General features: G+C 40.7%; 1 protein-coding gene across 24 annotated transcripts in view; it reads left to right on the top strand.

Annotated features, from left to right (window-relative positions):
* Positions 1–26,867, top strand: part of LOC101935566 (glutamate decarboxylase 1-like) — a 99,924-nt gene extending 73,057 nt beyond the window's left edge. For 23 of the 24 annotated variants that reach the window (XM_065584810.1, XM_065584812.1, XM_065584814.1 and 20 more), the window contains 11 exons: positions 988–1,100; positions 2,023–2,138; positions 4,472–4,551; positions 8,114–8,168; positions 11,968–12,084; positions 13,651–13,715; positions 14,293–14,371; positions 17,001–17,150; positions 19,992–20,099; positions 21,735–21,824; positions 24,283–26,867. In XM_065584810.1, coding sequence (XP_065440882.1) covers positions 988–1,100; positions 2,023–2,138; positions 4,472–4,551; positions 8,114–8,168; positions 11,968–12,084; positions 13,651–13,715; positions 14,293–14,371; positions 17,001–17,150; positions 19,992–20,099; positions 21,735–21,824; positions 24,283–24,456 — 1,147 coding nt within the window. In that variant the 3' untranslated portion in view covers positions 24,457–26,867. The remainder of the gene's footprint in view (positions 1–987; positions 1,101–2,022; positions 2,139–4,471; positions 4,552–8,113; positions 8,169–11,967; positions 12,085–13,650; positions 13,716–14,292; positions 14,372–17,000; positions 17,151–19,991; positions 20,100–21,734; positions 21,825–24,282) is intronic. The other variant, XM_065584820.1, reaches the window with a different exon arrangement.
* Positions 26,868–27,595: the final 728 nt, after the last annotated feature.

Below are 27,595 nucleotides of genomic sequence, written 5' to 3' on the forward strand. Positions count from 1 at the left end.
ACAATCTGGTCACTTTGGTTTGAGAGCCTTCTCCAACTCCATCTACAAATACCTTCCTTTAGCTCTCCACCTCAGCAGCTCCCCAGTATCTAATAGGGCCATGATGTGGCTCTACATCTATACATGGTTCTTTGGGAATCTTCTAAATGCTTTGCCTCACTTGGTGCCCAGGACATCATATTAGAAAGCACACCTGAGAGATGCTGTAGTAATAAACAGACAGTGTAACATTGTCTCATGTTATAGTTTCAAGCAAAATTCACTTGAGGAATGACCCTGAAATGTTGGACTATTTTAATCAGCTGAGCTGTGATTTTTAGGGCCATCCCAGTGCAAACAACAAATAAATCCAGTGAAGTCAACAGTTACACAGATGTAAGTGAGACAGAATCTAGAACACCATTTCTAGATTCAGTGGGCACAATTAAGGAGTCTACTTTTGCCACCTCAGGTATCTACAGTAATCACAGTATCCTTCTGTGCTTAGCAGGAAAACACAATTGCTGCAGAATGGCACATGCTGAGTGTTTAGTAACACCCACAGCATATTGCTTTCTAGAATTTGGGAAGAACTTTAAATATGGCATTACCCACTGATTTAAGGCAAATGTAGAAAAGATGGGTCTGTAAAATGATAGGTATTTCAGTTTCACACCATAGTAACTTGCCAAATAACATTTTTTTTTATGAGAGACTTGAGGAGAACTGGCTAATGTTTATACTTTTTAAATACAATCTCAGGGTAGATAAAACATATCCTCTCTGAACATTTTCGCATTCGAAATGTATAGTCAGATAATGGATATTATGTGGGATGAGAAAGAAGAAGGTAATGGGGAAGAAAAAAGGAAAGGAGGCCACTAGTCTAATCTCACCCCTTATATCACTACTAAATCAAGTTGTCTCAATTCCTTTTGTGCCTATTTTGTGTAATAGAAATACATTTAAGAAAACAGCCTGTTGCTATTTTTTAAAAACATATTTTAGGTTTACATATGAAATAGCTCCAGTGTTCGTTGTCATGGAGGAGATCCTTCTCAAGAAAATGCATGAAATGGTTGGATGGGGAGAAATGGAAGCAGATGGTATATTTTCTCCTGGTAAGTAGACAGGAAATTACCCTTGCTATGGGCCTGATCTGAAGCCCAAGCAAATCAGTGAGAGTCTTTCCATTAAGTTCACTCACTTTTGGATCAGGCTCTGTATGAAAACTGCACTAGGTTTGTTTTAGGGATCAGCAAAGTAGCTTAAATAAAATAGGCAGCAACTTGAACCTTCCCTTTAATCTAAAAGCAAACTTGAATTGAACTTTTTTGCAGTTTTCAATAATATGGTTAAATTATTTAAAACATTATTTATAATTTCAAAATACTGTTAATAGCAATCATGTAAATAAAAAAATGACAGGATAAAGAAGAAGAAGATTACTGCAATGAAAACTTTCTCAGAATAAAAATCCACAAAGCTTCTCAGAATTCAATTTTACATCAAGCTAATTATCAGAAAGTACCTTCTGGTGTAATGATACAATAAGAATAGAGAAAGAAATGAACCTCTCAGAAATCAGAATCTGATCATTCTGAATCAAGCTCCTTAATTCCCTCTGTTTCTATTAGGGACTGGGACATGGTGGGTTGGGGAAAAGAAAAGGAGACTTGCAATCAAATTTGCCTGACAAGCATGAACCTTAAGAGTTCCAACAAGCTGGGACTCCCAATGGCAAATCTTATCAAATCAGTGGAAGCCTGGAGAAGTGCACAAGGGATTAAATGGTGGGGAGAAAATTCTGTGGCCAAGATTTGACTGGTATTCTATACACATATCCTGCAGTCAAAATGGGCAGTCAGCTGGTGAATTGCAAATTGTTGCATTAGGGAATCAAAATTAAGCCAATGGAGGTATGCTAATTTATACCAGTTGAGAATCTGGCCCTATGATGCAGTGATGTAAAATTTAAATTCCCAGTAGGAATAAGCTATTCAAACCAAAATAGAAATATTTGTTTCCCTTCCATGCTGTTAGGTGGGACCATCTCAAACCTCTACAGTGTTCTAGTAGCTCGTTATAAGCAGTTTCCTGAGATTAAAACCAAAGGCATGGCAGCACTTCCACACATTTCACTGTTTGTTTCTGAACATGTAAGTACAGAATTATAGTCAATAGCTTGTCTCTGCTAGATTCGGTACTGAATCTTGAAAATTAGTATTTAAATATTCAGACTATGGAAATAAATTAGCTGAAAATGAAATGAAATACTTCTGGAGAAAGTTTGAGTGAGATTTTCAAAAGTGCCTACATGATTTAGGAGCACCTGTCCCATTGCAAGTAACTAGTGCTTGTTTTTATGTTCTAAGTCACACAGGCTCTTTTGAAAATCCCCTCTTATGACTTTAGGCACAGCCGTGCGTAAGTGGTGCGGTGTAAGCTGCACCAGGACTAGCCCTGGAAATCACTGGGTATGTCTACACAGCAATTAACCCCCCCAGCTGGCTCATGTGTAGTGGGAGGGTCCCAGAGTTCGAGCTGCAGCCTGAGCCCAAATATCTACACTGCAATTAAACAGCCCTTCAAGCCCTAGTCATTTGGTATAGGCCAGCTGGGGGCATCTAATTGCAGTGTGGACATAGCCATTGTGACTCAAAAATGTATCTCTGAGTCACAGTTCCTCCCCTGTTTTCCTCTAGCTTTAGAGGAAGGGATAGTAATTTCCTGCTGACCTGCACCAGCAGTAAGTTATCACACTCCCTGCACTAGCACTTTGGGGTGATGGAGCCACGGCCTTACCTATTCCAACCCACTGCTTTTGGTGTGAGGATGGGCAAGTAACTGGACAAACAACACCCTTTCACTGCTATGTGCATACACAAGGTTCAGATTTCACACCCAGGTGATATCTGGAAGAAATTCACTCCTTCCTACTCCCTTATGCAGGTGCATTGTACAAGTCACAATCTGGCCCTTGGAATTCCCCCGCTCCCCCCCTGTATAACTCAAAAACAGTGGCACTTTTCCAAGTGAAACTTTCTAGGGGTCTGATGATTGATGTCAATGGAAGTGTTTCCATGGACCTCAATGGATCAGGCCTCAGGTGCTTACTCTTCCCTGATTAGTCTGCAGACAAATGTGCATATATACAATTTAAAAATAAGAGTTTGAATGTTGTCATTGTACATGCACAGTATGAAACTTCAACTATATTTATATTTACACCATTGCTTATGAAACTGAGGCATAATGTAAAAGCAGAATATTGATGTTGGTTACTCAGGTGTGGCTTTGTGTTATTTCACGGTGGAATGTTCCACAGTTGCAAAAGTTGTTCACTCTGCTGCTGTGGATGTACAGAGTGAAATCAGTAGAACTTTCAGTGTTTTTTAAAATCTAATTTATTTTTTTCATAAAAATAATCTCTTACATGGATGTTAACAGAGGACAATCTAGATTATTTTTAAACCTTTATTTAATAATGCAGAAATATTATGCAAAAAATGGGACATGTGAAATTCCAAATCCTATTTATCATTGTAGTTGTATGTTGATGCAGATTTGTGGTTCCTTTTTAATAGTAAACTTGAGGTCAGGATGCAAAATAGTGCAAAAATAACCCACTATTTACCCTGTAATTAAATATATTTACCATGCAACCCGTAACTTAGGCTACATCCTCACTATGGGGGGGGGGGGGTCAATTTAAGATACGCAAATTCAGCTACGCGAATGGCGTAGCTGAATTCGATGTATCGGAGCCGACTTACCCCGCTTTGAGGACGGCGGCAAATCGACCTCCGCGGCTCCCCCGTCGACGGCGCTTACTCCTACCTCCGCTGGTGGAGTAGAAGCATCGATTCAGGGATCGATTGTTGCGTCCCAACGAGACGCGATAATTCGATCCCCGAGAGATCGATTTCTACCCGCCGATTCAGGTGGGTAGTGTAGACCTGCCCTTAAATAATCAATGATCATATAAGCACATGAATTTCCTAATGATTAACATAATTGCCATAAATCTAATAAATAATCTCAAGCATATTGTACACATTCCTAAAGCTTTTTTGCTTTCTTTGTCTTACCGAGAATAGTTGCTCAGTCTAATGACACTAGCTAGGATTTTAAAATGTACAGACTATCTGTCATCAGGGCAAATAATTATCTCCACATGGGATCAGGAAGTAAACTCCTTATACAGCTAAGCACAATATTGCACAATTAGGAGCATTATGGGAGGGGTAAGCCTCTTTTTGAAACATCTGGTTTTGACCACTGTTAGGCAGGATTTGATGGACTCTTGGTAAATTTCAACATGCCCGTTATTATACTCTTATGTGTCATCACAACACCTAAACCATAACGTATTTAATATTTCTCTACGGCAGAAAAAATAATGGTGCCATCCATATATGGTATGTACTTTGTATACACCAATGTATCTAACAAAACTCCCTTATAAACTTTTTTATATATATATTTTAAGAGCCATTATTCAATAAAGAAAGCTGCAGCGGTCCTTGGAATTGGGACAGATAATGTAATTGCAGTAAAGTGTGATGAAAGGTAAGCCCCTTAATGTCTTCCAATAAATGTTTTTTTCTGAATTTAACCTTCTCTTGTGTCACTTGCTCTTGTGTCTATTTCTTAAGGCGAATTGTACTTTATAAAATGATCTTGAGCTACAGCTAAAGCAGAATTGATTAAATGCAAAACTATGGGTCACTTATGAATACAGAGCCAAATTTGTAGGTCCTTATTCAGTATTTACTCAGTCCTTATTTAGACAAAACTCTCACTGAAGTAAAATCTTAGTCTAACCCTATATGTGGGCCCCATCTTGAAATCTTTACTTGGAGACAGGTTCCACCACCTTTATTCATGTTAAATAGTATGTTACTTGGCATTGGCAACTAGTCAAGTAGTATTACTATTGGAATAAAGTTTGTAGAACTGGCCCTTTAGTTTTACTCCATCCTTACTCAGGCACAACTCTCACTGACTTCAGTGAGAGTTGTGCCTGAGTAAGGATGGAGTAAAACTAAAGGGCCAGTTCTACAAACTTTATTCCAATAGTAATACTACTTGACTAGTTGCCAATGCCAAGTAACATACTATTTAACATGAATAAAGGTGGTGGAACCTGTCTCCAAGTAAAGATTTCAAGATGGGGCCCACATATAGGGTTAGACTAAGATTTTACTACTAACCCTATATAAGGAGCAAGACATGCTGAGCCACCCCAAGAACCTTGCAGGGAAGGAAATTGGCCCTGGTACTCCCTGTGGGGCAGAAGCCCTGAGCCCATGGGCAGAGTTGGGGACCTGGAGGGCATTACCCCCACCCCCACCCCCCAACTGCAGTGCAAGATCTCGGCAGTCCCGGGGCAGCTCCACCCTGCATCTCCTCTCCCCAACCCATGTCCAGGTCACAGGTGGAAGGTGGCTGGTGCCGTGGAGCAGTTAACAGCAGCAGCGTTACCTCATCTCCTGCTGGTGCCCCAGGTTGAAGCTGCTCCTCAGCTCCCAGCCCCTTTGCTCCTGCAAAGGCAGCCGGTAAGAGCCCCCTGGGTGGGGAGACCCGGCTTCGTGGCTGGCAGGGGAACAGGGATCACAGGGGAGTTCTCCCAGCACACAGCCCCCTAATACCCTCTCCCTGTACCCTGAGCTACCCCCGTGCCCGCACACAGCCCCTAGTACTCCTTCTCTGTACACGCTGAGCTACCTCCCTGCCAACACACAGTCCCTAACCACCCCCCACCCTGTACCCCGAGCTACCTCCCTGCCCACACACAGCCCCAGGTACCCCCCTCCCTGCACCCTGAGCTACTCCCCTGCCTGCACACGGCCCCAGCTACCCCCCTGCACCATTAGCTATTTTTAAACTTTTTGAACTAAGCTCCCCACCTCTGAGTTATAATTTTTGGTTGCACGCCTCCGCCCCCACCCCACCGAGACCGGCTGGGTGGCCTGCTAGGGTGAGTCATGGGGTGGAGGTGGCACTCCCTCCCTGGACCCTGCCATGCGGAGATGGCTTGAGCCCCACTGGCCCCTTCCCCCACCAAAATAGAAGTCAAACAATGCCTATGCCAAAGGCCACTGCCCCAAGGCCCCTCCGCCCCCACTGGGCCCTGGAGTTTTTCTAGCATGTCGAGGGGGGCCTCAGAGAGAAAAAGTTTGAGAACCCCTGGCCTAGACCACAATTTGGTCCACTTTTAAACCTATTCTTTCTAATGCCATCTTCTCTTCACCTGAATAGCTTTCATTTTATATGTTTACTTTGGGAGCAAGGCTGTTGAATTTTTTTTTTGCGAGTGTTTGGGAAGGGGACTATGTAGGAGTTTGTGGTTATGTTTCTTTTCCATATTTTGCTCTGGGACTATATGAAGACATGTATTAGAGCATTTCTGCAATTCTGTGTCAGATACATTCTTGTTAAGAGGCCCTTACTGTGCCTTGCAGGTTAACAATAGGTGAGCCCCTGGTACTCCCTGTGGGGCAGAAGCCCTGAGCCCAGGGGCAGAGCTGGGGACCTGGAGGGCATTACCCCCCCCCCCGTCACCTCCCAACTGCAGTGCAAGATCACGGCAGTCCCGGGGGCAGCTCCACCCTGCATCTCCTCTCCCCGACCCATGGCCAGGACACAGGCGGGTTTTTGTCTGGCAAAAAACCTGTTTGCCAAGTCTGTTTTGATACAGACTTCAGATAACATTACTATTGTTGATTGTGTAAAGAGTTGTGACCCTAGCTTTTATGTAAAACCTCATGTGACATTCTTTGGTGAACCAGAATGTACATACCAGGATAAGGTTATTCTTGTAACTCCCTTGCCAGTTGGGTCACAATTTTGTAAGGGAAAACTTCCCATTTCCTGACCTGATCTACTCAATACCTCTGCATATCAGGCCACTTTTATTTAGGAACATAAGTATAGATTCATAGACTTTAAAGTCAGATGGGACCATTATGATCGTCTAGTCTGACCTCCTGCACAAAGCAGGCCACAGAATCTCACCCACCCACTCCTGTAATAAATCCCTAACCTATGTCTGAGCTATTGAAGTCCTCAAATCATGGTTGAAAGACTTCAAGGTGCAGAGAATCCTCCAGCAAGTGACCCGTGCCCCATGCTGCAGAGGAAGGCAAAAAAAAAAAAAAAACCCCAGGGTCTCTGCCAATCTGCCCTGGAGGAAAATTCCTTCCTGACCCCAAATATGGCATCTGAGCATGTGGGCAAGACTCATCAACCAGACACCCAGGAAAGAATTCTCTGTAGTAACAAGTGTGCATTTAAGAGCCTAACAGCGGGCACACAAGTTTGAAAATTGGTTCTAATTCTTTCATGGAGTACAATATAACAAAGACTTCCTTAATTTCTGCAGACTTGAAATGCAAAATCTGCAAGAGTAAAAGGAAATATTTTGCAGTATAGGAAGAGAAAAGCTTGCAACAATTCAGCATTTCAGTATATTAGTATGCCATGCAATAAGATGGATACCAAAGAGGATAACACATTAGCAGCACCCATAATAGAAATATGGCTAGTATGTGAGGGGAGAAAACTATTAACAAATTAAAATTAGTATGTATTATGCTCACTTACAAATATGTGTATTACCGATTTTTTCTAAATGTTATGGGCCAAATCCTGCCGTCAAACACATGGTGAGAAGTGGGTAGAAACTGTTATTGTCAGTTTTCTTCCCCATGGCCCCATATCATAACATGACATTAATTTTCAATGAGTTTGTTTACATTCATGGTCTCTTTATTTAGATGTGATAAGGGCCATAAATGCACCAGTTAGACTATTGGGAGTGATACACAACTGCTCTGCACCTCATGCAGCCATTTATTCTTGTGCAAAGTAGATCTAAAATGCTACCATTCTCATTTGGCAAGGCTTTACACCCACTTTACACACACCTTGCAAAGATTCAGGGTAGTGGAAAATCAGGCTCCTTGTCTTTTGGCCACTGTTTTATATAGGCTGAAAATATGTTGCCACAAAATATAAGTAAACATCACCAGACAGAGTCAACTGAACAGTATGGTAAATGTCAAGAATAACAGAACAAATAACTTAAATTTTCTTCTTTTTTCCCTCCCAACATTCTACAATCATCTAGGGGGAAGATGATTCCATCAGATTTGGAGGCAAAAATACTCAAAGTCAAGAGACAGGTTTGTTTGTTTGTTTATTATTTGTAGCCTTGTGATATTAATATTGAGCTAAATCCGGCAGTCCTCACTCATGTGAAATTGCCAAGGAAGTTAATAGTAGGAACCACATTTTCAAAAGTATTTAACACCCAGAGCTCCAAATGCAATCTCATTTAAATTAATGGGAGTTTTGGCAAAGTGAGGATTGTAGTATTTGCCTGGATTACATAGAAGACATCTTTTAAGTTACAAAATTGTCTTACAATTAAAAGCAAAGAGTCATAGTATCATGGACATGTAGGGCTGGAAGGAACCTTGAATGGTCTTTAAATCCAGCCCCCTGCACTGAGGTGGACCCAAGTAAACCTAAACTATCCCTGACAGGTGTTTGTCCAACTTGTTCTTAGAAACCTCCAGTGATGGAAATTCCTCAGCCTCTCTTGGAAGCCTATTCCAGTGCTTAACTATCCTTAGAGTTAGAAAGCATTTCCTAATATCTAACCTAAATCTTCCTTGCTTCAGATTAAGCCTATTACTTCTTGTCCTACATCCAGTGGATATGGAGAACAATTGACCCCTGTCTTCTTTGTAACAGCCTTTCACATATTTGAGGATGGCTATCTGGTCCCCCCTCAGTCTTCTTTTCTTAAGGCTGAACATGCGCAGTTTTTTTAACCTTTGTTCATAGGTCAGGTTTTCTAAATCTCTTATCATTTTTGTTGGTCTTCTCTGGACTATCTCTAATTTATCCACCTCTTTCCTAAAGTACAGTGCTCACAGTGGACATGACACTCCAGCTGAGGCCTCGTCAGTACCAAGTAGAACTGGACAATTACCTCCCATGTCTTACATGCAACATTCCTGTTAATAAACTCCAGAATGACATTAGCCTTTTTCCCCAACTGCATCACATTAATTCATTCATATGAAATTTGTGATCCACTATAACCTGCAGATCCTTTTCAACGGTACTACCACCTAGCCAGTTATTCCCCATTTTGCAGTTGTGCATTTGATTTTTTTCCCCCAAGTGTAGTATTTTGCACTTGTCTTTACTGAATTTCATCTTGTTGATTTCAGATCAATTCTCTGATTTGTCAAGATTATGAATTCTAATCCTGCCCTCCAAAATCCTTGCAACCCTTCCCAACTTGGTGTCATCTTCAAATTTTATAAGGATGCTCTCCACTCCATTATCGAAGTCATTCATGAAAATATTAAATAGTATCTGACCCAGGACTGGCCTCTGCGGGAACCCACTAGATACACTCTCCCAGTTTGTCAGTGAATCATTGATAATTACTTTGAGTATGGTCTTTCAATCAGTTGTGCATCTGCATGAGAACAATTTCATCTAGTCCATTTTTCCCTAGTTTGCTTATGAGACTGTCATGTGAGAATGTATCAAAAGACTTACTAAAATCAAGATATAGCACATCTACTGCTTCCCCACCATCCAATAGGCCAGTAATCCTGTCAAAGAAAGAAATTAGGTTGGTTTTGCATGACTTTTTTTGACAAATACAAGCTGGCTATTCCTTACAACCCTGGTATACTCTAGGTGCTTACAAACTGATTGTTTAATAATTTATTTCAGTATGTTTCCAGTATGTTTCCAGGCTGATTGGTTTATAATTCCCTGTGTCCTCTTTGTTCCCCTTGTTAAAGATAGGTACTATGTTTGCCCATACTTATGTTTGCCCTTTTCCAAGCCTCTGGGACCTCACCTGTCCTCACTAAGTGAGTTCTCAAAGATCCAGATAGTTTTCTAAGTACTGTAGGATTAATTTCATCATGCCCTGCCAACTTGAATATATTTAAGTTATTTAAATACTCTTTAACTTGTTCTTTCCCTATTTTGGGTTGGTTTCCTTCCCCGTTATTGTTAATATTAATTGTATTGAATGTCTGGTCACTATTAACCATTTTAGTGAAGACTGAAACAAACTAGGTATTAAACACTTCAGCCTTCTAAATGTCATCAGTTATTAGCTCTCCTTCCCTGCTATGTACTATGTACATATACTTTCCTTTGTATTTCTCTTGCTCCTAATATATTTAGAGAAGCTCTTCTTATTACCTTTTATGTCCCTTATGCCTCACTTTGTGCCTTAGCCTTTCTGATTTTGTCCCTACATGCTTGGGCTAGTCCTTTGTGCTTGTGTAACCCACACACCTTCTGGGTGTGGTCTTGTGTCCCATTTAGTGGCATCGAGACGACTTAGAGAGAGAGATAAAGTGAGTCTGCTCTACAGCCTTACCTAACAGCCTGTTGGCTTTTAGCTAATGCGGTAGAGGCTCATGCACTAAGCTCCAAAGGTCGCAAGTTCGATCCTGCCCACTGACAACTGGGGTCGGCCGGTGTTACACTCATCCTCAGCAACTTGTTTTCACTTTTTGTAGGATTCCTTTTTGACTCTCAGGTCCTCAGAGAGCTCTTGATGGAGCTGTATTGGCCTCTTCCTATTTTTCCTATCTTTCCTTTGCAACCAGGATAGTTTGCAGTTGTGCCTTTGATATTGCCTCCTTGAGAAACTTCAAGCTCCTCTGAACTCATTTTTCCCTTTGATTTTCTTCCCATCGACCTTATCTATCAGTTCTCTGAGACTGCTGAAGTCTGCATTTCTTGAAGTCCATTGTCCTTATTCTTCTACTCTCACTCTTTCCTTTTCTTAGACTCATGCAATCTATCATTTCATGGTCACTTTCACTCAAATTGCCTTCCACTTTCAGATTTGCTATCAATTCCTCCCTATTAGTCAGAGTCAGGTTTAAAATGGCTGTCCCCTTGGCTATGCCCTCCACTTTCTGAAACAAGAAGTTATTCCCAATACATTCCAAGAACTTATTGGAAATTTGTGTTTTGCTGTATTACTTTTCCAACAAATGTCTGTGTAGCTAAAGTCCCCCATTACTACCAGGTCTTGTGTTTTGGATATTTCTCTTTTATGTTCTAGAAATGCATCCTCCACCTCCTTTTATTGATTTGGTGGTCTATACTAGATCCTTACCATGACATTACCCCTTATATATTATCCGGAGGCTTTCAACTGGTCTGCTTTTTAGCTTGTTTGGGACCTCAAAACAAGTATATATAATCTCGACGTAGCATGAAACCTCCTCCCTTTTTGCCCTGCCTGTTCTTCCTGAACAAGCTGTACCCCCTATACCAATATTCCAGTCATAATATTTATTCTACCAAGTCTCTGTGACACCAATTAAGTCATAATTTATCTTATGTACTAATACTTTCAGTTCTTCCCATTTATTCCCCATACTCCTTGCATCCGAGTATAGACATGTTGAGCAAATCCCCCCACAGATTTTCCTCTTGTTCCTATGAGTCTATTATAATTTTTCATGCTGTGCCCCTCCCCCTCCTCCAACATTTAGCCTTCTATTAAGGTAACTTTTTTTTTACTTACCTGTGGGCTTGTGTCACCTGCTCCTTTTGAACCTCGTTCAGATCCCTTTTCACTAGGTTGGTGAATCAGTGAACAAAGATGATAGTCTCCTTTTTTGTCAGGTGGCTCCCATCTTTTCCTAAAGGTACATCTTTTCTGGTTTCATTATTATGGTACTGACCAAACTTTCCATAACATTCACCACCTTCAGGCAGAAACAAAAAATGGAAAATTTCAGTCTCAAATGGGAATTTGGGGAAAGTTGTTAATGTGAAGAAAAGGGGTGATGATGGAAATGTATTGCAACACTAATTATAGAAATAGCTACTGATGATTGATATGAGATGAAAGAAGAACATATTCTCTTAGCTATCCCTTCAGCTAATATGGCCTGAATTATCTTGTATTATTTTCAGGACCATATCCCACTGTATGTCAGTGCCACAGCTGGTACAACAGTGTATGGAGCCTTTGATCCTCTTGACAACATTGCTGACATCTGCGAGAAGTATGGACTCTGGATGCATGTGGATGTAATGCTTTTCAGAAATATTGCTCACAATTATTCTTTTATAGGATTAAAGTCTGGAATTTGTTTCTTTACCTCAGAAAAGAGCATCTGCTTTGAAGGGTTCCAATGCAACTAATGTGTATGAATGGATTGTGATGAATAGACATGCTTGAACAAGATACCATCTTGCAGTGAAGGGTGTGCTTGTTTAGAAAGGAAATTAAGTAAATAGCATTTGTTAGCATTCATTCAAGTCTTGGAATAATACAACAAATACTGCTTCAAAATGCATTTTCTTTGCGTCAGACCAGAGCAACTCAAAATACCATAATACACCTCTCTGGCACACAATGAACTATCATGTTGATTAATATTATTCTTTTTATGACGAATCCTTTCTTCTGCATATAATACCACCTTAGTAGTACACTGGGATAAGTACAGTTCCTGGCAAGAGAAGCTGAATTTAAATCACTAGGCCAAATTCTTCTTTCTGATACAGTTGAATGAATTGTAGCTAGTCATATTATTTTTTTACTCTGAAGTAGAATGTGTGAATTTTAGCCAAAATTCTCAGTAGTGGTTGCCTAACTTTAGGTTGGCATCTAAGTGCATATTTAGATCCCTATATTGGTGGCCTGATTTTCTGTTTTTTAAATTGATCAGAGCTGTGAGGTCTTAGCACTTCCTAAAATCAAACCAGTTCTATTTAGATGCCTAAATATTGATTTAGGCCTGACTTTAGGCAATCTTTATTGGAAATTTTGGATTAAAAATAAGTTGAATTTTGAAGTGTTTCTTTTTCAGTAGGTACAATACTGTGCCACTATAACCAAGTTAAATGTAAATGAAGTCGTTTCAGTATATTTAACCTTACCCATGCAGTCTAATCTTTAGTAAACATAAAGAGGATTTTCATATAAATTCTTCTTGGAGTTAGTATGCACTGTGGATCAAGATAATTAATGGCTTTGATTTGCTATTGTAAAGAAAGAAGCTGGTCAAGGCATTTAAAAGATCATGCAATGAATTAAGTGTGATGGATCACAGACCTGGAACCTGGGCCCACAAGTAGTGCTCAGGTCCCAGCTGCCACCCAGCAGTTCGAATTGACTTCGGTGTGACAGAATTCACCCTTCGTCCTTAGTAAATGCTGTGATTATCTTAAATCCTTATTAATCTTTGTCCTTATTAAATGCTGTGATTATTAAAGCCAATGGACTATTTGTTTAATAAGGCACAATGAATATGGCTTATTTTTATCCATACTTATTATTTGCAGAATGCTATATAAAACTACAGCTGTGGCACAGCACTTTTACAATACTCTGTTATATGCCAACAAATGAGCTGAAAATCGTCTTGAATATATGCACTTTGTTCCCTTATTGTCTGTGTGGTGTGGCTGGGCGTTGATCTGTTTGTTTTTTCCTATATAGACTGGATTTCTTGTAATATTTAATGCCTGAGTTGTTTATTTAACAGCTTGTATCTTTTAGAAGAAAATATTTTTGTAACTATCTTATGAAGGATGGAACTTTTCTTCTCTTGTTCTTATTTTATAATGTTAACATCTCATTTTTTACAGGCAGCATGGGGAGGTGGGCTGCTGATGTCTAGGAAACATTCCTTTAAACTTAATGGTATTGAAAGGTGAGCATAATGCATTGTGTGTTTTTATTCAGAGTAAGTCATCTTCCTCCCCTCTCTGTTGTTCTCACCATGTTACCCCCAAATACCTTGAATCCTTCCATTACCACACAACAAACAGCCTCATCTACAAATCCCTAAATAATCTTGCCCTACCACCTCCATTTCTGATCTCACCGCCTCCTTTACTTTATACACTCCCCATTTCTTTTTGCCTTCCTCCTCCTAAATCTCCTTTTCTCACTCTGAGCTGCATTCCTTTATCACAGTGCTCCCTTCACAAGGACCAGCCTTCCTTTCCTCCCACTCCCCACAATCTACCTTCTCTTCCTTCCTCTAAATCTTTCCTTACAACCTCTCCTCTCCTTTTTATTAATAATTCCCTTGCTTTTCCTACCCTGAACCTTTTTCCTATCCTTATCCTGTAAGAATGTAAGCTCTTTTCAGCAGCAAAGGTAGACACACATAATATGTCTAGAAAGTGATATGTATGTGTTTGCAGGGGCCTTTGGGGAGACTGATACATATTACATTTAACACATGGCATGTTCCTTATATTATAGTTTGGTTTATCACCTAGGGCCAATTCTGTCACCTGGAATCCACACAAATTGATGGGCGTTCCACTTCAGTGTTCTGCCTTCCTGGTCTGTGAAAAGGTACCGTGAATGATGTCTTTCATATATCATACTGTCTTTAGGTAATGGCTTAAAGTGCTAGCATGAAGGCCAACTAATGTGATCATGAAAGTTGACAAAGGCAAAGAGCAGAAACCTCAGAGCACAGTAATCCTCAACAGTTGCTGTACCCCTCTTACCTTTGAATTTTCTGATGGTCCGAAAACCCTGACTTGTCCTGTGTTGTAGGATTTGTGTTTCCCAGCTACCAGTCAGGTAGTTCTAAGTCCCATCCTAAGACTGCAGAACCATGGAACCACCAGAAGAAGACCTTTCCTAGCCTGTTGGTGCTTAGTGAGGAAACAGACTCCCATAAAACCTCTTCAAGATCACGTGGCAGTATGACTTCCGGGCATATACACTCTAAAGAGGCGAGATATGGGAAGCAAGTGGCCACACCACCACTCCTAAAGATGTCAGGAGATGACTAATGGTCATCCAGGCCCAAAGACAGCAGGGGATAGTAAGGACTTTTTTTTTTAATAATGCTCATTATCTTAAGTATTGATTTGGCTGTTAGTCATGTAAACACCTTCACAAGTAAGAGAGGGGTCTGGGCCAGCTTTGGAGAAGGATTTCCTGGGGTTGAGAAAAGAGTATATAGCCCTTTGGGAAGGGTAAGTCCGGCTGATATCCAGATCTGGATTTCTAAATATATAGTCATAGATTTTAAAGGCAGAAGGGGACATTCTTACAGTTTCATTGGAACTCCTGCATAACACAGATCATAGCATTTCACTCAGTCATTTCTTTGGTAAGCCCCGGAATTCTTGTTGAGCTAGAGCATAGCTTTTTAGAAAGAAAGTATTGAATTTAAAGACTTCAAGCAATGGAGAACCTACCACATCACATCCCTTGGTAAGCTGTTCCTCTGAATATCCTCTATCTGGATATTTGAATCAGAATAGCAGACAATTCACTCATTCCTGTTTGCCATAAAAATATCTTCTCTGGAGGCAACCCATCTTTTGATATCAAAGGTTATCTGTCACACTAATGACTGACAAGAGGAATGTATCTTTGCAAATAAATAGAATATTTGATTACCATTTGTGTTAAATGTATACCCTAATACAGCATACAATATTATGCAATGTGTCTGAGTTGATGTTATTGTGGGAACCTTAACCATTGAGTTTTCTTGGTCTTGAATTTTACCTTTTTGTAATCTTAACATTGTGTTAATAAGGTTTTTTCCATGGTATGTACATACACAGACACACATTGGAAGCTATTACAAAAAAGTCAGCATTTATCAACTGGCAGTTAAATTTACTATATACCTTATTTCCCATTCTGTGGCAACTTAGGAAACCCCATGATTCAATCAGTAAAATCAAATACCATGGAAAAGTAAATGTTTAACATAGACCACTGTACAATTTACACACAGTTTCCTAAGCATTTATTTGGTTGGTATTTGGTAAGATACCTTTAGTCTAAGACTTAAGGTTGTTATTCTATTTTTCTTCATTATGTTGTTTCTTTGTACTACAGACTCTCCTCAGTCTGTAGTAGATTCTCTTTTCATAGCAGAAATAGCTTTCAGCAGCACCATGAGTTGTCTGCGTACAAATTCAGCTTGAGAACAAAAAGTGTATTGCTTCATCAGAGACACACAAATCAAATTCTGTAGTGCTTTGTGCAGAGATCTTTACCACAAAGTCCGAAGAAACTGTCAAGTGCTTTTAAAAAAAAGTAAAAGGCTTTTTTTTGAAGAAAAATAGGTGGAAAATGGGCTTGATGTCTTATGGAGAAATCATTATTATATGGGTGTCTATTACCAAGACGTAAACTACCTCTCCGCTTCAGATGAATGTAATGCTGTCAATATTCTTGCTTACTCCATAAGCTATGAACAATGGTTATAACCATTGGTAGCTCACACAGTATCCATAAAACACACAAATATTATGACTTTAGCATAATAAAGGAGGCAATTAGATGAAATTTTACATACTCAAGACTTCATTTTGCATTTTTTTGTATATGTGCATGATATGGGGCTCAGTGTCATATGCCTGATAAAGGGCCTATTTAATAAATTCTACAGATCAAGACGAACTAACCAAAAACCAGCCAAAATTGGCTGGGTTATCCCCTAATAATCTAACTCCATTGCCATAGCAAGAACAAGATTCTGTTACCACGACAACCAAATACACAACAAAGACTAAGCATTTGTCGATACAAACAGTTAGTGCACGGCAAGCGGGGGTGTCGATCTACCTTGCGCTATCCTGCTATACACTAGCTGTCTGTGTGGATCTTGCCACATTACACTAAAAGTTCCCTAGGGCACTTTGACCCCTACCCCACTTTGACACAAGAGTGGATTAAAGTGCCCTACGAACTTTTAGTGCTCAGCAGCAGGGTCCACATGGACGATTAGTGCATGGCAGGCTAGAGAGAGAGAGAGATTTACACTCCCGATTGCTGTGCACTTACTGTTCATATAGACAAGCCTTAAATGTAGCATTATTCTCAATGGGAATGTGTTTGCATTTCAGTGTAATCATCCTAGTATTTGCTCATTTCTAGCCCATTCATTCTGAAACAAATCTTGTTCATAAATATAGCATGCATATTGATGGTTGTATTCCTGCTCTAGGGTCTTCTGCAAGCCTGTAATCAGATGTGTGCTGGGTATCTGTTCCAACCAGACAAACAGTATGATACAACTTATGACACAGGGGACAAGACCATTCAGTGTGGCCGGCATGTTGATGTCTTCAAACTTTGGCTAATGTGGAAAGCTAAGGTATGAAAGGTCTACAGAAATGCAGCTTTAACCAGAAACATAAATGTTCTTTAGCCACTTCAAACTGATGCATAGGTGGAATGAAAGTTAAGGCTTAAAACCAAAATTTAAATGTATGGTTTAGTTGAGAAGAAGTGGTAACAGGAAGTTCTTAGTGGAGCACCTCATCTGTGAAACTGTAGAAATCACACTGAGTTCAAATCTTCCAAGCTTTAGATCAGCATTAAACTCCTCTTTCCTTTGCATTGGACAGGTACATAGTAGCTCCAGCAACGTACTCCCAGGACCAACATGTACGCTTTACAACATGGTTCATCAATGGCTATTAGCCAGGATGGGCAGGGATGGTGTCCCTAGCCTTTGTTTGCCAGAAGCTGGGAATAAGCGACAGGGGCTGGATCACTTGATGATTACCTGTTCTGTGCATTCCCTCTGGGGCCCCTGGCATTGGCTGCTGTTGGAAGACAGGATACTGGGCTAGATGGACCTTTGGTCTGACCCAGTATGGCCATTCTTATGTACTGGTAAATAACTGACAAACTGTGGAGAATTGGATCCTTCTCTTTATAAACTACTAATATTGATTTAATCTAAGCATGAGGTGAATAGATGCTATTGCAGGGGTTGGCAACCTCCGGCATGTGGCTCGCCAGAGTAAGCACCCTGGCGGGCTGGGCCAGTTTGTTTACCTGCTGCGTCGGCAGGTTTGGCCGATTGTGGCCCCCACTGGCCAATGTGGTCCCAGGCCAATGGGGGCTGCAGGAAGCGGCGCGGGCTGAGGGATGTGCTGGCCGTGGCTTCCCGCCTCCCCCATTGGCCTGGAGCGGCGAACTGCAGCCAGTGGGAGCCGCGATCGTCCAAACCTGCCGATGGGCAGGTAAACAAACTGTCCCGACCCGCCAGGGTGCTTACCCTGGCGAGCCACATGCCAGAGGTTGCTGACCCCTGTACTATTGTGATGAGAACTGAGGAAATGCGTACATAACAATACAGGAACTAAAATGATCCTTCATCCATAATCTAAACTGTTTTTAAGGTCCAAAAAAGACTAACTTTCATTTTTATTTGCATATGTACTTCATGGTTACATTAGACAAGAGCTCTGATACTGCAAGATACTGAACAATGTCAACCCCATTGACATAACTGTAAATGCCAAAATATCACCTAAAAGATTGTTCTTGCATTGTTTCTGACTTATACATACTAAGAACTTCATTAGGGGGCAAATGCTTATGACATTGCCAGTTAAGTTTTGCAGACTTAAGAGACACAGGTATATACTGCCTGATATACAATCTCACCCGTATTTACATTGCTATAAATCCATTGAAGTCAATGGCGTTATTGTTTACTTACACCCTGTAACTGTGATCAGACTCAGGCCTGTGGTCTTCTGGGTATTTAGCTAAAGCTCCAAATCTCTTTCAGGCTCACCTATTGCTATTTAAAACCTGTTTCCCTCTCCCCCTATCTGGAACCCTATTCTGCAAGGGGCTGATGGCTCTAAGCTGCCGTTGATTTCAGTCCCTTTAGGCCCCTAAAGATTTGTAATAACCAATTTCATTTTTGGGGTGCTTTATTTTTGAAACCTGTCAAAGAGCGTTACAATAAAAATGATAAGACTCCTGTCCTGAGGAGCTTTGCTCCGTATGTTTCAGAAAAGGTGTGTATTTTTTACTTTATATGTAAAACTGTGAACTGTTTCCTTGAGTTAGGGAGGTTACTATAGTGTTAATCTGAAATAAAATAAATATTGCATGAGAAAACAGATGTTGTGTGGACAGAAGAAAAAGTGCATACCTAGTATTAAAGTTTTGCAACATCAACAACAAAGCACATAAACAATAGCTGTTATTCCAAGCAAAGTAAATATTAAATGATAAATAGGAGGATCACTGCTTAATGCTCAGTCTTTTTTTGTGTAGAAGAGACATGCAACGTAGTGTAATGTGATATACAATTCTGATTTTATGATTTATAACAGGGGTAGGCAACCTATGGCACATGTGCCAAAGGCTGCACACGAGCTGATTTTCGGTGGCACTCACACTGCCTGGATCTTGGCCACCGGTCTTGGGGGCTCTGCATTTTAATTTAATTTTAAATGAAGTTTCTTAGACATTTTAAAAAGCTTATTTACTTTACATACAACAATAGATTAGTTATATAATATAGACTTATAGAAAGAGACCTTCTAAAAACGTTAAAATGTATTACTGACACGCGAAACCTTAAATTAGAGTGAATAAATGAAGACTCGGCACACCACTTCTGAAAGGTTGCCAACCCCTGATTTATAATTTACAAAAACCAGTTATAATTGCAACAGTAATGGAACAAAGATTAGGACAAGAAATATAGCCAAATTCTGAAACCTTTGAAACAGTGCTATATTAACTACTGGAGTAAACCCCATTATTCCCTAAATAGGAAATATGTTCACAATTACAAGGTAAAAAAAAAAGGGGAGGGAGTGGGCATAATTTATCAACTAAACTGGTTATAGAGATCTGTCAAAGTGCAGTCCCTACCATGCATGCAAAAGCTCAGACAGATTAGACTTCATTTGATGTGGTTTTAGGTTAAGCTCAATAGTTATGTAGATTCATACTTCTTCTAAAAGTGTACCTTTTTAGAATGAGGTTCTGTGTGTTATATAGAATGAGCATCAATAATTTTATGCCCCAAAACAATAAAATACAGTTCCTCAGGACAGTACCCTCCATTTTCCCCTTCAAGCTCATTCCTGTACAATAAAGTTGTTGTTTGTTTTTCCTAACATGGCTCAAGCTACTCTTGGAGCTCACTTTCTATATGTTTTGCATTGATATTCTACAGGGCACTCGAGGCTTTGAGATTCTTATCAACAAATCCCTTGAACTTGCTGAGTATCTTTACAGGGAACTGAATTCAAGAGAGAACTTTGAGCTTGTATTTGATGCCGAAGTAAGTATCAAAATATCCCTCTGTTCTCTTCTTCAGTATGTATTCTTGTTTACTTTACATGTGATTTAATTTCCATATAAAAAGCGAACGTATTTTCCTGTTGTCACTTTCTCTGTCTAATTGAAATAGGCACTTCATAGATCGGGTATATTCATATTGTACAGTAGAAATGAGTCTAGCCATAGTATCCATTTCCTGAATGAACAGAGTATTTTTAAATTCTCTGTGTTGTTCATCCAGCCTCTGGGATTACAAACAAAAGTGGCAAACCAAATTTGGGTGATGGTTTTCTTTTGCAACAACATGGACAGTTGTAAACAATTAACTGGGCAATTAAGGACTTGATTCTGCAAGATGCAGAGTAGAGCTGGTTGTAAAATTTGTGGCTGAATTGACTAAACTGGAGATTTTTCTGAACTGGAGATTTTTTTTAGTCTGTCTCTTGAGTTTTAGCCTCTCTCTGCCCAGGGCCAGCTCCAGGCACCAGCAAAAGAAGCAGGTGCCTGGGGCGGCCAATAGAAAGGGGCGACACATCCGGGTCTTCGGCGGCAATTCGGCAGCAGGTCCCTCACTCCCTCTCTTCCTCTTCGGCGGCAATTCGGCGGCAGCTCAATCAGAGTTTTTTGGGGTTTTTTTCTTCGCCGCTTGGGGCAGCAAAAAAGCTGGAGCTGGCCCTGCCTCTGCCCGCCCACAGTGTATGTGACCAATTAGTGTTGCCCACTCTCCAAAATGTGTTGGCTAAGGAAATTTTAGCCTCTGCTCCAAGAGTTCTCACCTCCACATCTGCCTATCCCCTGCCCAGCAATTAATCTTGTCCCCGATACGCCCCATCAGCCCCACCCCCATCAGTTCAGCTCCCCTTCCCTCCCCCCAACCTCACATCTGTCCCTCTCTTGGAGGACTGCAGCAGGGCTCTCCCTCTTTCCAGGATTGGGATGGGAGATGCAGTTCCAGGAGCTCTTCACCTCTCACCCTCCTTTCCCAGGCCATATAATGCAGGGGAAAGGAAAAGGAGCAGAGGCCCCATCCTGCTTCCTTGGGCACAGGAGGAGAGTGGGGAGGAGGAAGTGGACCTACACTGGTCTGCTGAGCTTTTTGCTCTGTCCTTTCCCCTCCTGTGAGGAAAAGCGATCAGAGGGGGAAACTCTGCTGGCTTCCAGGGGCACTTAATTTCATGAGGGAGCCGGACTTCTCATGTCATCACGATATGAGCTCTAGTCCTCTCTGAAATCTTGGCACTCACCAAAAATTGTGAGAGTGGCACTACTACACTTAATCATGGAACTATTCATTTACTTACCATTAAGCACATGCATTAGTGCTCTGTTAGATCAAGGCCATGGTGCTCAACACCTTGCAGGAGTGAGCCCTACATTATATCCCATAGACTGCTACACAATCATCACAAGAGTAACAACTTTTATGATAATTATCAGCCTGGGCCAGTTTTGAAGAAATGACCTAAAAGTAAAAAGGTAGGATTTTCAAAAGTGACTTAGAAGCATTGGAGCGATGTTCAATGGACTGATGCCTACGTCATTTAGATACTATTGGTATTAAACTCTTGTTGACCTCACACTTAATAGCAGAATCATGATTATCGTTTACTGAGAAATAATCGTCTTTGTTTTAAAGCCTGAACTCACCAATGTGTGTTTCTGGTACATTCCACCAAATCTTAGAAGAATACCAAATGGGCCAGAACGAGAGAAATTGCTTCATCAGGTAAGATTTCTAGTATTGACATTCAGAGGGTGTCGTGACTAATAAGGCCTCTACTGATAGTTCTTAGTCTTCCTACATCCCATATGTTCATACAACCTTGTTGTTTAATCAGGACTCAAATGCTAAAGTTTGTATGACATCCAAAGAAGAAAAACCGTAGTGTCATGGACATCTCCTAGTGTCAGAATTAGAGCACAGCAAGCTCTTAAGAAATTATGAACATTCATTCAGATAAAAAGAGTCCTTTGAACATGTTTGAGAAAAGTTTTCTCTGACCATTTGTAGGAGTGACTCACCACTCACAAGAATGATTACAGACCATTATTCCAAGTGTATCTGCAGCCCCCTTAAATGTTCTCCTTGGGCTTTGAAATCACTCAATCAGGAAACAGAAACAATGACATGAGACTTAAGTGACCAATCATAGAGCACTAATATTAAATTATGGAACCTAAATCAATAGTAGTAGTGAATAGTTTTCAAAGAATCCCCAGTCTGAAACCTTTACATAAACCATTCATCAGATAATTTCAAATATGCAAAAATAGAAGGCCAAGATTTTTTTTAAATGACTAATAATCTAGTGCACCTAAATATTTTGGTGCCCAACCTGAGACAATGTAAAGGGCCTCACTTTTCAGAGTGCGGGTTCTAAAGCACCGAAGTGACTTATCACTCTTGAAAATCTTGGCTCAAGTCCCTTTGTAAACAGAGAAAGGGGCTACATTAATTGAATAACTTGTTTGCTTTATCAGAGGGGTAGCTGTGTTAGTCTGTATCCACAAAAACAACAAGGAATCCGGTGACACCTTAAAGACTAACAGATTTATTTGGGCATAAGCTTTCAAGGGTAAAAAAACCACTTCTTCAGATGCATGAAGACGTGTTCACTTTATATAGTTTACCGAAGTCTAGTCAGTCAGCCCTCCTCTGACCTTTTTTAGTTTACAGAATTCATGGGAGTTGAGGCAATAGTGTAGGGTGTGATTGACCTATTTTATGGTGTTTAATGACAGCAAAGCTAACTTTATTGCACCTAGATACACAGGACAACTTGACCTAGGTGAACACTTAAAAGGGGAAAAAATCTACTGTGCACAATCGTTACATGATTTTAAAATGCTCATATCTTGGTCAAATCAAACAGTCATCTAAAACAAGGCTGTGCACTCTTCCTCAGTAAGGGTTATTTTCATACCAAATTGCAGTTTTCAAATCTCATTGATTTGGGCTGCATGGCTGTTCAGAAATGTTGTCTAAGTGACAAGTATTTTTAATCCCAGTGAGAGGATTCTGTATATTTGCTTTCAATTCTGTAAATGTACAATTTACCAACAGAAAACCTCTTAATAAAAATGCACATATAGCATTGTGTATATTAGCATATATGTGTATATTACACACAACTAAAATAACACTTGGCCATGTGGCAGCAGCAGGGTGCCATGCAAAACATGATTTGGAGTCAGAATTCCCACTCCGGAGATCACATGTATTATAATAAGAAGGGTGCATGTTAGCATCCAGGGTTAGTGTGCAGGGCTCAGCTGTCCTAGATACTCAGGATTTCCAGGAAGTGCCACTGATAGTGGCCTTGTTTTGCCTTCCCAATATTATGGTAGGAGTTCTACAATGATGGCAAATAGAAGAAAATTGGAACTCAAATCAGACAGCCAACTATAATGAAGATGCAGAAAAAAAACCCCACCGTGATTCTCATCGCAACATATTTAAAAAGTGATTAAAGTTGATAAGGAAAAAAGGAGTAGGACACAACTTAGTAAACTCTACTTAAGGTATAAAAAGTGATGTAGAAAAGCTCACGTGCACAACTCACTATTTATTGCAAATTGAAACTTTGCCGAATGGGCCTGATTTTTCAAAGTAATCTAACCTCTGATTTTGGGTTCCCACCATTTGGGTGCTGAGAATCTCTGATAAGATCCACAAATCAAGCAAGTAACAAGTCAACGCTATGCTACATGTTTGTGTGCAAATTAAAATTTTTGTTCATCCATTATCTTTGACATATTACCAGCCAAAATCTACAAGCCCCAAAATAGAAGCACCTAAAATTTTAAGTGCACAAAATTAGGGATAACAAATGAAATAGCATGACTGCAACTTTATAAGAATGTTATCATTGAAATCAATGAGAGTTTTGCCTGTGTAGGGAGTGAGTAAAAGCTGAGTAAGGACTTCAGGATTTGTCCTACTGTGTGTAATGTTAACATCGTATCTTATGTCAAAATTGAAAACAGAAGGACAAATCCTGAAATTCTGTCTTCTTACTCAAGCAGAACTCTCACTGATGTCAATGGCAATAGTCTTATGAAGTTTTAATCATGCTAGCTTTTTTGTTATACTGTGACTTGCAAAGTCTGGCTGTAATGAGAGGGGGGTAACGTTTCCAAATATAAAAGGAAAATAATTGTGATGGCTGACTTTTTGTATACAGGTTGCTCCAAAAATAAAAACACGGATGATAGAAGAAGGAACGACGATGGTTAGCTACCAGCCACATGGGGACAAAGTGAATTTTTTCAGAATGGTCTTTTCCAACCCAGCTACTAGGAAATCAGACGTTGACTTCCTCCTTGAAGAAATTGAAAGGCTTGGCAAGGATTTGTGATGACTGATGCTGCACTTTGAAATGGGCTCAGTTTTGTTCTGGTATAGTGGGCACCATTAAAAAATGTTACATTTGCTACTCCATGTTAGTTTAATTTATGATGGCACCTCCTGTTCTAAGGATAGGAAGATACTGCAGTTACTGGAGGTACCTAGAGTAATGAAATCTCAACTTTTTTTAATGGAACTCCCTTTAGACATGTGATCTCATCATTTCACAGGGCTTGAGAGTCATTGTATACATCAGGGGTCGGCAACGTTTGGCACGCAGCTCACCAGGGTAAGCACCCTGGCAGGCCGGGCCAGTTTATTTACCTGCTGACGCGGCAGATTCAGCTAATCGCGGCCCCCACACACCGCGGTTCACAGCCCGGGCCAGTGGGGGCGGCGGGAAGCGGCGCGGGCGAGCGATGTGCTGGCCGCGGCTTCTCGCAGCCCCCATTGGCCCGGGACGGCGAACTGCGGCCAGTGGGGGCCGCGATCAGCCGAACCTGCCATGTCAGCAGATAAATAAACAGCAGGTGATTACCCTGGCAAGCCGCGTGCCAAACGTTGCCGAGCCCTGGTATACATCCTTCTTAACTGTATCTTTTTCCTCCCTGCCCCCCAGTTTGTTTTCTAGCAGAGTGGTGTTGGGGCTTCATATGCCTTCTGGGCTGCAGCACAATGGACTGAGATTAAGGTTTACCTTTGTTTTCATAGGCTCCTTTGATGGGTGTTAGGCCCTATAAATATAGCACTCTTTTTGTCATTAGTTAAAGAGAGCAGAATACAGAGGCAGGAGCTCCAGAAGGGCCTTTGGCTCAAAGCTTTCTTCATCACAGTGTGTGTGAAACTTTGTAGCTACTCATGGCAGGCAAATTATCCTAGAATACAGCTTTTTTTTGTTTTCTGTCAAGCCACATTAGTACTTAGTAGGAAGTGTTGTTTGGATGCTTGCACCTTTTATTGGTTTTTATCACTTGCTTTGGTTTTGATGACTTCAGTAAACACATCTGTGCAGGCTTCCCTTCACTCTCCCCTTTTTACATTTCATTTTCCATCTCAAGTTTAGTGCAACAGTGTAACTCATCCTATGTGTCCATGCAGTGGAGTAAAAGAACATGAAGGGCATTACTCTCCGGTACTGGTTACTGTTATAGTGTAGACTCTTCTGCGGAGCCCCTACTCTCCCTCTGGTGCAAATGGGTAGAGCCTTGGCCTGGACTCCCCCTTCCAACCCCTTGTTCCCCACTGTGCCAGCACAGCTGAGCTGATGTAAAGAGGGAAGTATAGGACTGGCACAGATTACTCCCTGCTCACTGTCTAGAACAAGTGGCAACTAGGGACCAGATAACTACACACTGCTAATAACGCAGGGCTTGTGGCAAAGTCACAGTCTAGCCCTTAGTGATTATGATCTATTCAGCCATACTTCCTTCTGACTCTGCCACAAGTGAATATAAAGGAATGCTACAGATTTATTTATTTCTTCCACTGTGTGTATTCCTGAGAACCTTTGGGTGCATGGATCAACATGTGGATCACTTAGAAATAACTGAACAAGGCTCTGGAGAATATACTGTAGAGAACTATCCTGCACTGGGTAGAATAAATGGCCTAACAGGTTTTTTTTATTCCTATCTACTTTTTATTCTCATTTTACATTACAGATAACACTAAAGTTAACACAGTGCACGTTGTATTGGTAATAAGGTCAGTTATTTAGACAACTTTTCTAAAGGTTTTGTTATGAAGGATATATTTTTTAAATTTTCTATTTTAAGGTCTGTGGCATTTGTTTCATATTTATTTACCTTTGTGCTGTATTGTTTTGGTTTTTTTAGCCCTAGGGCAGGGGTCGGCAACCTTTCAGAAGTGGTGTGCCGAGTCTTCATTTATTCACTCTAATGTAAGGTTTCGCGTGCCAGTCATACATTGTAAGATTTTTAGAAGGTCTCTTTCTATAAGTCTATAATATATAACTACACTATTGTTGTATGTAAAGTAAATAAGGTTTTTAAAATGTTTAAGAAGCTTCATTTAAAATTAAATTAAAATGCAGAACCCCCAGACCGGTGGCCAGGACGCGGGCAGTGTGAGTGCCACTGAAAATCAGCTCACGTGCTGCCTTCGGCACATGTACCATAGGTTGCCTACCCCTGCCCTATGGTATTAGGCATTTCAAGTATGCACATGAATAGGGAATCCACTAAACAATGAAACATGATCTGAAATCAGATTTGTAGCTGAAATGTGTATATAACTTTGAGAATTGCTCCCTTTGGTAAGTAGAGAAAAAGGTGGGTTAAAACACTGGACTGTGCATGTGTGCAAGAAAGGGAGATCTACTGTACACTGTACATTGCAATGAAGCTACAGCAAAACTGCAACTGTCTAGACTAACACTGAATAAAGCCCTAATTCACTGCACTTATGTTCAGCCTACTGTGTGAAAGTGTCCTTCATTTTAGTAGAGTCCACAATAGGAACCATATACAGTGCTTCTGTACTTTTAATCATGATATAAGTCTCTTTCTTTTGCTTTTTCAGTTACTAGAATCACAGTTTGCTACTTACTTCTTCAGTACTCTTGGGAACCCCTCTTTCCTGCAGTGTGCCAGACACCTCCCTTCCTTACTTACTTCCAACTCCTGTCTCAGAACTCAGGATATCCGCAAAGCCGACAATTGCTGACCTGTGCCATTAAAAATATAGACGTCCTTCCAAAACAAAGAAGATTTCTGATTTCATGCTGGTGTAACCCCCACTGAAATAAGTCAGCCCCCCTGTGTTTATATGGCTTCTTAATAAGCTCCTCAGGGCTTAACAAATGCTTATATCCTGTCACATGGCAGGTACATCCCACATCTACCTGTGTGGCATAGGAACTGGCAGCTACTTGACTCCCTTTGCTGGTGCCAGCAGTGCTGAGCCATATGGGCCTTAGTAAAGGACTGAGGAGGTGAGCCGGGGCAATGACAACAAGCTTCTGCCTTTGCTGGAAAGACAGGTGTCTGGTAGGTAGGCAGATCGCTGGTGGCAGTGAAAAGGAGTCTGCCCCTGCAGTTGGCACTGAGTTCCGGAAGCTGAGCAGCAGGGACTCTGTAAAGAAGAACTTGTAAAAGAGCATGGCAGGAGGACATACTTAGCGTTGGGGA

This window comes from Chrysemys picta, chromosome 2 (genome assembly GCF_011386835.1).
Source record: "Chrysemys picta bellii isolate R12L10 chromosome 2, ASM1138683v2, whole genome shotgun sequence".
In the NCBI taxonomy this organism is placed as follows: domain Eukaryota; kingdom Metazoa; phylum Chordata; order Testudines; family Emydidae; genus Chrysemys; species Chrysemys picta.